Genomic DNA, 12,287 nt, shown 5'->3' on the forward strand with positions numbered 1-12,287 from the left:
AGATATAAAAATATATAAATATGTACATATATACATACATACATACATATACATTATATATATATATATATATAGACATATCGATATGTATAGAAATTTTTGTTTTTGCAAATTGAGGTACTCACCAAGCTCGGGTCGTGTTCATCTAGAACTATAATGCTATTCTCCGTCTCCGGATTTCTTCCTCTTCTCCTTTGTCCGCGCTTGCGCGCTTGCGCATTATGTCCTGTTATAGGTGATATGGCATCTCTCAGGTGATCGTCACCGGGTATCTGGCTGTGCTCAGTGTTGGCCTTACTCTCACCTGGAGTTTGTAAGCCATGGGTCCCGTGCCTCTCCCCTTCGTGGACATACCCATTGTTCGCTTGTGGTAGATGCACCGACCGCTTCCCACCATCATGCGCCCGTTGTGTGTCTCTATAGTCATTTGTGGGCCGTTCCTGTGCTTGTGCTGGTAGTAGTAGCCGTGGCTCGTGCGCTTCACTATATATATTCTGATGGTCATCGCCTCTGGACCCCATGTGCGATTGCTGAGTATATATAGGATGTGCTGTATCTATGTCGTCCGCGTGAGTGGTCCGCGTGTGTCTAGTATCTGTAGCAATATCACTGTCCATATCTATGGCAATTCCAACCCGGGCATCAGAGCCATCTTTATTTCCCTTCCTTCTCCTGGTCGGCGATGTTGGTATCGTTGTGGCGGCGCCCAGATCTGTGGCATTTGCTGAAGGTTTACTCGGTGTATTTTGTTGCGCAATTGATGTGTGCGCTCGATGAGTTGTACTAGCCCTCGAGAGCACTCCAGACACTCCTCCCACTGTTTTGCTTCTGCTGCTGCTTGATATACTTGGTGGAAGTACCGGTTTCGTTCTGAGGTAGGTCATGAGAATTGTGCCGAGTAAAGGTAAACGACGCGGTTTCAATTGATATTGTATTTCAGAGTCGATATGCGGATATATTGTGCTCGTGGAAACTTCATTAGCGTTGTGAGCCAGGTTCCATATGAGGTTTTGCATGCGGTGACAAAGAGTGCACTTTCCGGAGGTATACGCAACACTCATTCTAACACAGTCCATGTAACTGTGACTTAAGCTTTGTAACCCAGCACTCATTACTATACAATCCCCCAATGAAACTCACACCCGACACAGATAATCCGTGTGTGTCTGAGTGTACCGTGATCAAAGTCAATAATCTTGTATTGCTAGATTTATGCCAATATTCAATCTTCTCGGTCACTACACACACAGAGAGTTTGACAATCACTCATATATGCATACTCTTAGTACACTCAACCCGACCATAGACAAATGACCTGTGTCGCGAAAGACGTGAACCAAGTACTAGCGTGCTGACTAATCGTACAACATATATACACAAGTGGCCTATAACAGACGTTCGAAACTACCTGCTGAAGCTCTTGTTCGCGTTTGAGGGAGTGGCATCGAGGCTGAGTAGCGATAGATTGAGGACGTTTTCCTCTCCTTCCAAGACCGGGTCGTCTTCCAAATTTGGGTTCTGTTGTTCTATATTTAGGTTGTTTGATTTTAAGTCTAGATTTTGGTCTCTAAGTGTTGCCAAAAAGCGCAGAATGTGCGGCGACAATGACGAATCACGGCAGGCCACGAGTTGAGAAAACAGGTTATCGAAGGCTCTTGCATCCCTGTGTAGAATGTCACGTTACATCAATTAGTCATGAAATTGGTGACATAGTAATGCGTAGATCAGGTATAAATTGTGTGATAGATGCAGTTAGAATTGAGGTAACAGTACAAATGGGTACAGCGATGTCAGCAAAATGGCTGGTCGCAGCTCAGCAGATCCCATCGTGGCAAATGACTACAAGGCTAAAGTTTGTATGCTAAAAATAGAAATAAAGGTGGGAGCAGGTGTGCGCCAGGAGGGCAAGTGCAAGCAATGTTCGGCATGATTGTCACAGTCAGTATCGCGTGAATGATGAAAGCAATATGAGAGATTGTACCAAGGACAGGGGACAGGGAAAGGAGAATCTGGATTAGTATACAACACTGAGGTATATGTGACTAGATACAAGTATGTAGGTGTGCAAATATGCCGAAATGACATGGAGGTTTTACAGTGATGGCATGCACTCATACAGACGTGGCGCCATTAGGTACGTGTGTACCAATATACATTTTTAGACTCTATATGACGAGAAAAAAACCCTATACGCAGACAAAAGTCGGGTAAACAATAAATACTTGTGCATGTCCGAGTGCAACCACAGTGTTGGAATATTGGCTTGTCGGAACCTCCAGATGAATAAACATACATACATATGCGTGCACTTGTCAATGACATCTGTGAGCATCTCTTAATAATAAGATCAGAATGATGCACTATAAATACCACGCACTCGTATGTGCAATTCATAGTATGCAGTGGAGCCCACGCTTGCACGAGCGACTTTGCGTAAATAAATAACAATACCGTGAGCGGTGCGCATCATTTTCACATTACTTTCGCTCACATACACAATAGCCATCATGGATTATGGTACCTATTACTGCAATATATACACCAGAAAAAAAAATGCACGTGCACCTCATATGCGTACACGCGTGCATCGCACTTGAGTGCGCAAATTCTCTGCACACTACCGACTTAGCTACATAAAGTTGCTAGAGTTTGAAATCATTAGTTAGAATTCAATCGATGCCAAAGAATGAGAGCATCCTATATTTCATCGTATATTCTTCACCTTTGTGATAGCATCTTTGAAGAACTGCACTCCTTCAGAAGTCTGCAAGGGTTTTGTACAGGGTTGCCCTCGTATACAAGGCAGATACCTTTGACATCGCAAGCGAATCGGTGTAAAAAAATAACATGCATAAAATCCAATTCCTTACGCACAATCTATAGTGATCAATTCACAACCAACTACAATCACTGATCTTCCGTATACATACACACACCCTCTGCCCTAAAGATACACACATACACACACACATACGTTCTTCTCCCGCATTTCGTGAAGTCACCCTTGATTCGATCGGCGACCTTACAACCCGCTATAACCCCCGTCTTGTGCCTGGTGTTCTTCCTCGCCTGCTTCTCCAGGAGTCTGTTCGCATGTGCTACCAATTCCTGCACTCGCTGTTCGTTATTGAGGGTATGTGTGCCTTCTACAGAGCCTCTACGCCTCAGCTTGCGCTGTTTCCTATCAACCAGGTGCATGCACAGTCTGTGCAGCAGCGGGTTGACCTCTTTCCCATCATCTTTGGGCTCGGTTGTGCCTATTCTTTCCCCCCGGGGAATACGCTTGGTATGTGTACATGTACGCGTGCCTGTGTGTATCTGTGCATGTGTGTTGGTGTTTGTGTGTGTGTGCGTATCTTTGGTAGATGGAGTGTATGAAGTAGGTCGTGTCTTTGCATGCGGAGTCTGAAGCTCATCTCCAGTATATCCTATACTTCGAATATTGGTTCTGTTATACTTGCTAGTCGTCGTTGGGGGTAAATGAGGTCGTACACGTTCTGTAATAGAGGGTACTATATCATCCTGTCGTCCCGTTGACTCTGTGTATGCCTGTGCACTTGCTACAGACGGATCAACCACAGAGTATGTGTGCTTGTGTACCTGAGTTTGAAATTTTGTATCAGATTGCGTGGGTGTACGTGTCTGTGGTGATGCATGTTCATCTATATAAGGTTGTCCACGGCTCTCTATGTATCTCGTGGCCATTCGATCAGACCCTGCACTCCCCACATTCTCCTTATCCATCCCATCCAAGAGCGGGTCTTTGCCCTTACCCATCGTACGCCTATGGGCGTACGTAGACGCACTCTCGTGTCTATTTGTAGGTCGAGTAATGGGCAGTTCGGTACTGCCGCCTGCTATGTTAGTAGCCATAGATTTCTGCACCACATCTCTCGTCGCCGTTTGGAGCGTCTTTACACCTGTGTGTGTGTTGTTAAGCCCGTCTCTACCAAACTTTAACGGTTGCAGGCGAGGTTCCACATAGCTCCCCTGTGTCAACGTAATTCCCGTGTGAGCACTTACACGTGTGCTCGTGTCTGTATGACTCTCGTGTCTCGACGTTTTGTGCGAAGTGGTTGTTGAAAAAGTCATTGGCTGTGAGCCTAGTGGTGCACTGACCGTAGCATTGCTGTACTTGTATGTGGTCGTATTTGTGTGTATCTGCGCGAAAGGCTCCTTAAACACTCCTTTGTTTCCTTGAGCTTGCACTTCATAATCCCCATTCCTCATTCCCGTTTCACTACTACTACTTAGTGCGTTTATGCGTATATCTACATCTGCATTTGTATCCGCTTGCACATACGGTGGCATACGGTCGCTACCCCTCTCTCTGGCTCTCCTCAGCTCTATCTCTCGTGTCGTGTCGTGTTCCTTAAGTGTGCGTACTGGTGTTGTATTCGAGTAGTTATATGTACGTGGTAGTTTAGTACTCACGTGAGAAGCTGATGCTGGCGAAGCTTCGTATGCACGTTTCGATGTTACAGCAGGGGGAATTCTATTATCGCGTGTACCCGTCTCAGTATTGAAGAGTTTGTATAAATGCAAATCACGAGAGCGGAAGGTGTAATCCTGACCTTCGTCTAGGTTTGACATGTTCGTTAGGGCATGTATGCCAGACAAGACAAAAAAATATTCACTAGTACGATACCTATGTTGGCATGCCTTTTATGCCGTGTCCAGAGAGAGAATCCGTGAGCAGCACTTGATTAGAATATCTAACGCTATTTAAAGATTTCTTTGTATGATCCTCCAGAAGCATGTATCATCCCTCAAAACTGCTCACAATTCCTATATATCCTCGGAAGTCCCTATATATATAATATATATATATATATATTTATATATAAATATATATGAATATTGTCGCTTGGAGGTTTTATTCTCATGATACCTTCAATTCGCAGACATTGTGTCACACCTGAGATATGGGCGCACTATTGATGGGCTGCCTTCACCCTGTGAACTACGCAATATATGTATGCACTTCATATATTTTTGAGAAGAATGTATGTTCTATTTTCTAGAGAGGCTCTATGGATTGTACATAAATAGCGGCTTTTTACAGTATTTTCGATATACCTTTTTGCCGCGCTTTTTACCTATGTAAGATTATGTTTTGTCAACAGACCCCAGATATATTTAAAAAAAAAATTACAGGTGGCGCACAGCGGTACATACATCATGATAAGAACCAGGTCCTTCCCGGTAATATTGGACACAATTTTTTTTTGGGATGACCCAAAATCGATTTTCTCAAGGGCTATGGCCCATGGGCTTCTACTGATGAGACTTTTTTTGAATGTCCCAAAATCGATTTTCGCTATGGGCTTCTAAATACTGATGTCAGCTACCTTTTTGTTTACGGACATTATTTGAAATCTCGATTTCGTTCAAATTGTCGACTTTGTCTATACGACACCCGTCACTATAAAACTATTAACGCCCTAGCCTGAGTCCAAAACCGCATCTGGTCCATTCACAAAGGTAGGGTCGATATTTATGGGCCCAAGTAAGGCGACGTTGGCCCAAGTACCGAACTATTAAGCATGTACACTTGGCAAATAAATATCTACCGATACAACAGTCAAGTATCAGTTTTCGGTACACAATCTACACCTATTACCTGAAATAGAATACAACGCCTCAAGACTATGTAAAATATGATCGTTTGGTTTGCACAATTGCACTGTAGTTCAACAATGTTGAATTTAGGTTTGTCCCGTTCTGTTGTAAATTTCAAGTCTAAGGGATTTTGTCCTGTTCTGTGATTTCATACACAACGTCATAACCGCATTTTCTTTTATAGAACATAATAATTCACTCGGTTCATTTGTACATTTGAATACTAAGGCTTGGGCGTTAATAATTTTATAGTGACGGGTAAATTGGAGCACATAATCAGTCAAAGCTCCGAAACCAAAAGGTGAAATCCCAAAAACTACGGATTTGGGTCACTTATGGCTACTCTTTATCAGAAAGAAAAAAACCATAAAAATTATGGAACATTTTGAAAATTGTTCAACAAATGTCCCAGAATTAACCAATCAGATTTCTCTGATGACATATCAAAACTGGACGTTTCAGAAAAATGTTCCTCGAAATAGCCAGTTTTTGGCGCAATTTGGCCGAATGTTCATCAAAAAGTACAGTTTTTGATTTTTATGTTCAATATCAATTTGTACCAAACTTCTATGGAAAAAGTAAAAAAAAAGCCAGTTTCTGAAACGCAGGCATAACTACTGTGAGTCTGTGTGTATAAACTTTATATTTTCGAACTCTACTAGATTTTAGTAGGGCTTATTAGCTTGTTCACCACACGGTGTATGCTTATTCTCAACAACATGACTGGCGATACAGACTCTTCTGGTCCTGGTACGGACGATGAAACTGGAGTGACAGATGTCAAATTTGACGAGAAAGAAGTTGCTGCTTTGCTACAAAAGACGCGCGGATCAAAATCAAATGGCGGGATCACCGAGATTGCGAACGATAGCGACACGAGACGAAGTGATTAGACTGGCAAATCAAGCGCTGCAGAGAAATCCAACTAAATATGATTCCAAAACTGTCACGCCTATGACCCATATATTTAGAAAGAAAAAAGCCCGTTATACACAACGAACTCTATATGTATACACGCACAAACACACACACACGCACGTGTGCACACACGCACACTTGCGCACACATACACACACGCACACACGCACACACACATATATATATAGACAAACACACATATATTTATAGACACCACACACATAATTACAAACACACACACACACACACACATATATATATAGATAGATATATATTGAAGGAAATATAGATATATATATATAACGTAGACACACACGCACACACATGCACATATGCATACATATACATATACATATATATATATATATATATATATGCATACGTACATTTATATATATGTATATATATATATTTATATAAATATATGTTTATATATAATACACGTATACACACACACACACACACACATATATATATATATATATGTACAATATGTATATGTGTATGTGTGTTTACGTACATACATGTATATGTATATTAGCATATGTGTATATGTGTATATGTACATGAGTCTATGGATATGTATATGTACTATGTATATGTATATGTATATGTATATGTATATGTATATGTATATGTTTATGTATGTATATGCAGGTATAAATATGTATATACATATTTTAATATATGTATACACGAATATATGTATATAATTATATACGTATATATGTATATATGTATACATGTATATAATGTATGTATATATGCATAGCTCCCTGAATAATCAACAACTAATTACTTTTTTATCAGGGGGCTACGATATATGTATATGTTTCTTTTAGGAGGTTATGATATTGTTGATTATTCAGGAGGCTGAAATTTTTATATCCTTAAAACCCTAAAACCCTAGAATCGCAAATAAAAGCGTCAGACATAAGACGGGTCGCAGGCGAGAGCGTCAAGTTTAGTGTTCCCTGGCGAGAGGTCAGACTTAAGACGAGTCGCAGGCGAGAGCGGCAGGTTGAGCGGTCGCATGCGCGAGCCTCACTTAGTGGTCGCAGGCAAGAGCCTCAGCCTTAGTTGTCGCAGGCGAGAATCGAAGTTATAGTAGTCGCAAGACCCGGTCGCAGTCGTAGTGGTCGCAGTCTTATTAAATTTCGTAAAAATCGCACTTCAAAACTACATACTGATCTATACACCCGTGTGGCGAGAGTTTACACTTTTCCATGGGGCCCTTGCGGCCTTGGCGGCCAAGCCCCGCCCCATGAGTCCTGTGCCCTGTGGCTGTGAGGGACTAGGAGTGAGGAGTGAGGAGTGAAGAGTGAAGAGTGAGGACTCAGGAGTGAGGAGTGAGGTCTCAGGCCTGAGGGCTGAGGGCTGAGGGCTGAGGCCCTGACTTCTGAAGTTCTGAGACTAAGGCCGGACCGCCGGGACTCAGACGATAGAGTGACAACTGACAAGTCAACAGTGTGCTTACGAGTGCCGACTACTCTCTATTCTCAAGAGAGAGCCCGTGAGTCGGTGAGAGGCTCTGCGAGTCTGATAAAATACTATACTGCTTTTTCCCCGTAAATATTACAGGTTGAAAAAGTTTAGATTTCACTTCAGGAAAATCTATTTTGATTATCTTGCCTATATATAGACCTATGCTCATGGTACAAAGGCACAGATTGCATTCTGACTCTATGAGCACATCTTGACAAGCAAATGGTATTCATTTTTATAACCAAACAAAAAAATAAACAATATTTTTTTTCCAATTCGATATCACAAATCAATTTTGTATTTATTTGCGCATCTTGTTCGCTCAATACAATGACATATTTTTGGTTTAGGATAAAACAATATTACAATAGGCGCTGACGCGCTGTTGACTTGGTCTTGTGTATTTTTGGTCTCTGATGTTGAGACAGGAGAGTGGAGTCTGTGGAGAAACTGGAGACCGTCTTCTTCTCTCTCTCTACTCTTGTTGTGTGGGTGACTGAGTATTGAAGTCTTGAACTCCTTAGTCACTTCTTTTTGTTTAAAAAGAAAAAGTTCTTGGAGAGTGGAGAACTGGAAAGTGGAAACTGGAGATTGATGGAGTTGGTGTTCAGTTGTTGACTTGCTTTTGTCTCTAATAAGTCTAAATAAAAGAGCCTCTTTTTTAAAATCTCTTTCAAGAGGTCAGATTTTTATGCAATATTTTCAAAAAGGAAATGTTCGGTTGTAACAAGTTTGCACTTTGCGAGTATGATTTCTGCTTTTTCTGAATGTTTTTTAAAACAAAAACAACAAATCTACATATTTATAATTTTTTATTACATATATTGTTTTTGATTTTTCAAGAAAACAGAACAGAGACAAAATATAGGATCAATGTTGACGAGTTAACGAGTGGCGACTGGCGAGTGGCGACTGGCGAGTTGACGACTGATGACGAGAGTGAAGACGCCCGTCGCCCGTTGAGTTTAGATTCTGCGGGCTCAGTGAGAATTCTTTTGTAGCTCTTGCTCTTTTGAACAAAATAGTTGTTTTTAAAAACAAAAAGACCAGTGTTTTGTAAAAAGACCAGTGTTTTGTTTTGAAAAAAAGGTGTCATTTATAACAGGAATGATCAATTTGAATAGTATTTTTTAAATAATGCATGTATATTTCAAAAAATATATATTTAGAACATCTAGAAGTATTTTCACCACCGGGAAAATTCTGGTCGTTCTCTCTTTCTACTTATTTACTACTACTCTACTACTCTACTCTCTCTCTCTCTCTCTTTCTCTACTATTTAGTAGTAGTAGAGAGAGTAGGGGAGGGAGAGAGATAGAGAGATCAGAGAAAGCGGTCATCGATGCTGCGTATATTGGCCTACGAATATGGGGCAAAGCTTGTATCCAGTAACAATAGTATTAAGAGATGATGGACTGATATTCTACTATCCAATAGGTAGTTCGATAATACTCTTTAATAATGTGTTTCTGTTGGCAGTCATAATTATCCGCCGATAGTAAGAAATATATGGGTCGTTAGCAGGTGGCGCATTTTTTCTTTCTTCATTCTATGGCCTGACCCTCGTGTCAATTGTCAAATACTATCTATATTGGTGATTTATAGTTTAGCCTGGAGCGAGTCACTTTTTGGGTGAGCCATTCAAAATAGTCCATTCTAAATTACTATTTATTGCTGAAAGCGTAAGCTTTTCTAAGTCCCTGACGACATTATTTATCAAAACCCGAGATGCCCCAAAGTCAAAGTGTCTGTCGCCCTCACGCCCTGTCCTCTATAATTTCTAGGCAATTCCAGCTATTTATTCAGTTGGTCGATCGCACCAAAGGCACAGCCACTCTCCCGCAATACCATTAAAAAAAAAGGGCCTGCATTTTATTTTTTCTAATATCACCATTTCATCTCCTTTGTAAATTTTTGTACTGTTCAATTTAAAATAAATAAATAGATATTTGTACTATATTTCTCTACTATGTTTGCCATTTGTATATGATTTGTTTTTTATAAAAAAAACAAACAAACACCAAATATAAATATGAATCGGATGCGGTTTGGACTTTGGACAGGGGGCGTTAATAATATTATGTGCGGCGGTGCCGTACTGCCGTTACTGCCGTTACCGTATAGTGTATAGTGTATAGACTATAGAGAGTATAGACTAAAGAGTACTCTTTTACTATTTAGTATCTAGTAGAGAGTAGAGACTAGAGAGTCTCTTTATTTAGAGTGACTAGAATCAGAGACATTCAGTTTTTTTGACATTCAGTTTTTTTTGCAAGAGTATGTAATATGTATATGATTAAGGTAAGCAGTGTGAAGGCTCTGGGGCCTGGACAGATATAAGCATAAGAGATATAGGTGCATCAGTTTGTGGTGGAGAACCTCAATAGGCTACTATATGAGCAGCCAATTGAGTTGAAAGTTCTTCTGTTTGACTTTGTGAATACATGTGGTTTTACTGTGTTTTTGTGTTTGTGCATAGCCTTCTAAAATATACATGAAGAAGGATATGGTTTGTGTATGTATTTTTTACAATATCTGTAAACATGGCTTTTTTCAGAATCAGGTTTCAGGCTTCAAAAAGTGGATTTGATCTAGTGTAAAACATTAAGAATTTCCAAAAGTCCATTTTACCTAGTGAAAGTTGGGGTGGTGGCTTGATGGGGGTATAGGGGTCGGGGTAAAAAAAAAGGAAGGGAAAAATGAACATTGGCTCATTCGACGCGTCTCTTCCAGGGCATTACTTCGAGAGTCATTTATTTACTTACGTTACAAAATCGACCCGGAGACGGAGGTTCTTGGCCTATGCATCATAGGAAGGCTAACACGAACGTAATAAATACAGGCAATTTCAAACGACTGTCGTGATACAGGCAATTGCAAAAGACAGACGTAATGCAGGCAGGCTTAAGATTTAAAAAAGTTAAAGAGGTTCACAGCGGCCCAGATTCCCAGCCGCCCAGCCGCAGTAAATACTGTTGTGCGATTTCGAGCCTAACAGAGTTGTCTACATTAAACAAGCCAATCCATCTATTTATTTACAAATCCTTTTTCTTTCAATACATTTTCAGTTTTCACATTCAAAATTCCTAAACATCTTAAATTCTAAATAAAAAACATCAAATCATCCTATTTTTGATTTTTCAGCTAAAAATCCAAAGCCTCCTAAACAGGACAAAACCCGAAATTTTTTATCACTGTACAGGACATCCAAATCCCAATGTCCCATTGGTATAAATTTGTCTTTAGTCGGTATTCTCTCTACTCTCTATAGAGAGTAGAGAGAGTTAAATAGAGAGAGAGAGGAAGGAATAGAGGATACTGTATTTATAATTTTATTTATTTATCGTAGCCTTCTATTTTATAAAATTATTTTTACAAGCCTTCTAAAGCAACAATTTATAATTATTTTAGGTGTTCTACTTCTATATATGCATCTATTATTTAGGAGGCTAAGATAGATGTTTATTTTAAAAATAGCCTGAAAACAATTTTTTTTTGGGAACTTGCGCGCTGGAATTCACAATACTGAAATACAGGAATAGTCATAGCCTCCTAATAACCCTCCTTCATATTGAAAATATAAACAAAAATTGTATATTTAGGTTCAAGTGTCATGCTTTTTTAAAATATACTATATATTATTGTAAAAAATGTATATATATCAAACACACGACACTGGTGACATTTTTATTGTGCAGGAAATACAGGCCGGGAATTGTAGCTGGCGGCAGCATCGTACTCTCTACTCAGTGACATCACGATTTGTATAGAAGAGTGAACACCTAAGCGTCTCTCTCGTACTAGGCTCTCAGTCTCAGGCTTCAGCCGCTCAACAGGTGCAGGTATAATAGGCACCTGTTTTATAAAAAAAATGGGTCCTCAGAACAAGAGGCATCAACAAACTTAGACAGGTGGGGAGGCCGGGAGGGCCACTTACATATTTTTAAAATATTCGGTATGTACCCGCAAATCGTTATTTTATAACCGACCGGACCCAGTTTTGGGGGTATTTCTTTTCGGCAGCTAGATGTTGCTCTTGTTGTGGATCTCTGATTCTGAAAGGACACGCCAATCAAATCTAAAAATACGCTGTATCTGCCCGAGTACCTGTGCTGTCTTCAAATTATAAATAATGGTACTCGAGGCTTTGTATGTATGATATATATATATATATATATATATATATATATATATATATATTATATATATATATATATATATATATATATATATATATATATATATATATACTAATACTATAT

General features: G+C 39.8%; 2 protein-coding genes across 2 annotated transcripts in view; one reads left to right on the forward strand and one right to left on the reverse strand.

Moving 5' to 3' along the window:
- SARC_01920 (hypothetical protein) overlaps window positions 1–4,946 on the reverse strand; it is a gene marked incomplete at its 3' end in the record, with an annotated part of 9,275 nt that extends 4,329 nt beyond the window's left edge. The window contains exons 1-3 of the mRNA XM_014304355.1: window positions 2,975–4,946; window positions 1,409–1,663; window positions 126–870 (exon numbers count right to left, since the gene is read on the reverse strand). Of these exons, the coding sequence (XP_014159830.1) occupies window positions 126–870; window positions 1,409–1,663; window positions 2,975–4,593 (2,619 nt within the window). The 5' untranslated portion in view covers window positions 4,594–4,946. The remainder of the gene's footprint in view (window positions 1–125; window positions 871–1,408; window positions 1,664–2,974) is intronic.
- Window positions 4,947–6,280: 1,334 nt separating this feature from the next.
- SARC_01921 (hypothetical protein) lies at window positions 6,281–6,568 on the forward strand. Its single transcript, XM_014304356.1, has one exon. The coding sequence runs from the start codon at window positions 6,324–6,326 to the stop codon at window positions 6,513–6,515; it is 192 nt and encodes a 63-aa protein (XP_014159831.1). The 5' UTR covers window positions 6,281–6,323; the 3' UTR covers window positions 6,516–6,568.
- The last annotated feature ends 5,719 nt before the right edge of the window (window positions 6,569–12,287 follow it).

The sequence above is a fragment of the Sphaeroforma arctica genome (genome assembly GCF_001186125.1).
Source record: "Sphaeroforma arctica JP610 unplaced genomic scaffold supercont1.81, whole genome shotgun sequence".
Lineage (NCBI taxonomy): Eukaryota > Ichthyosporea > Ichthyophonida > Sphaeroforma > Sphaeroforma arctica.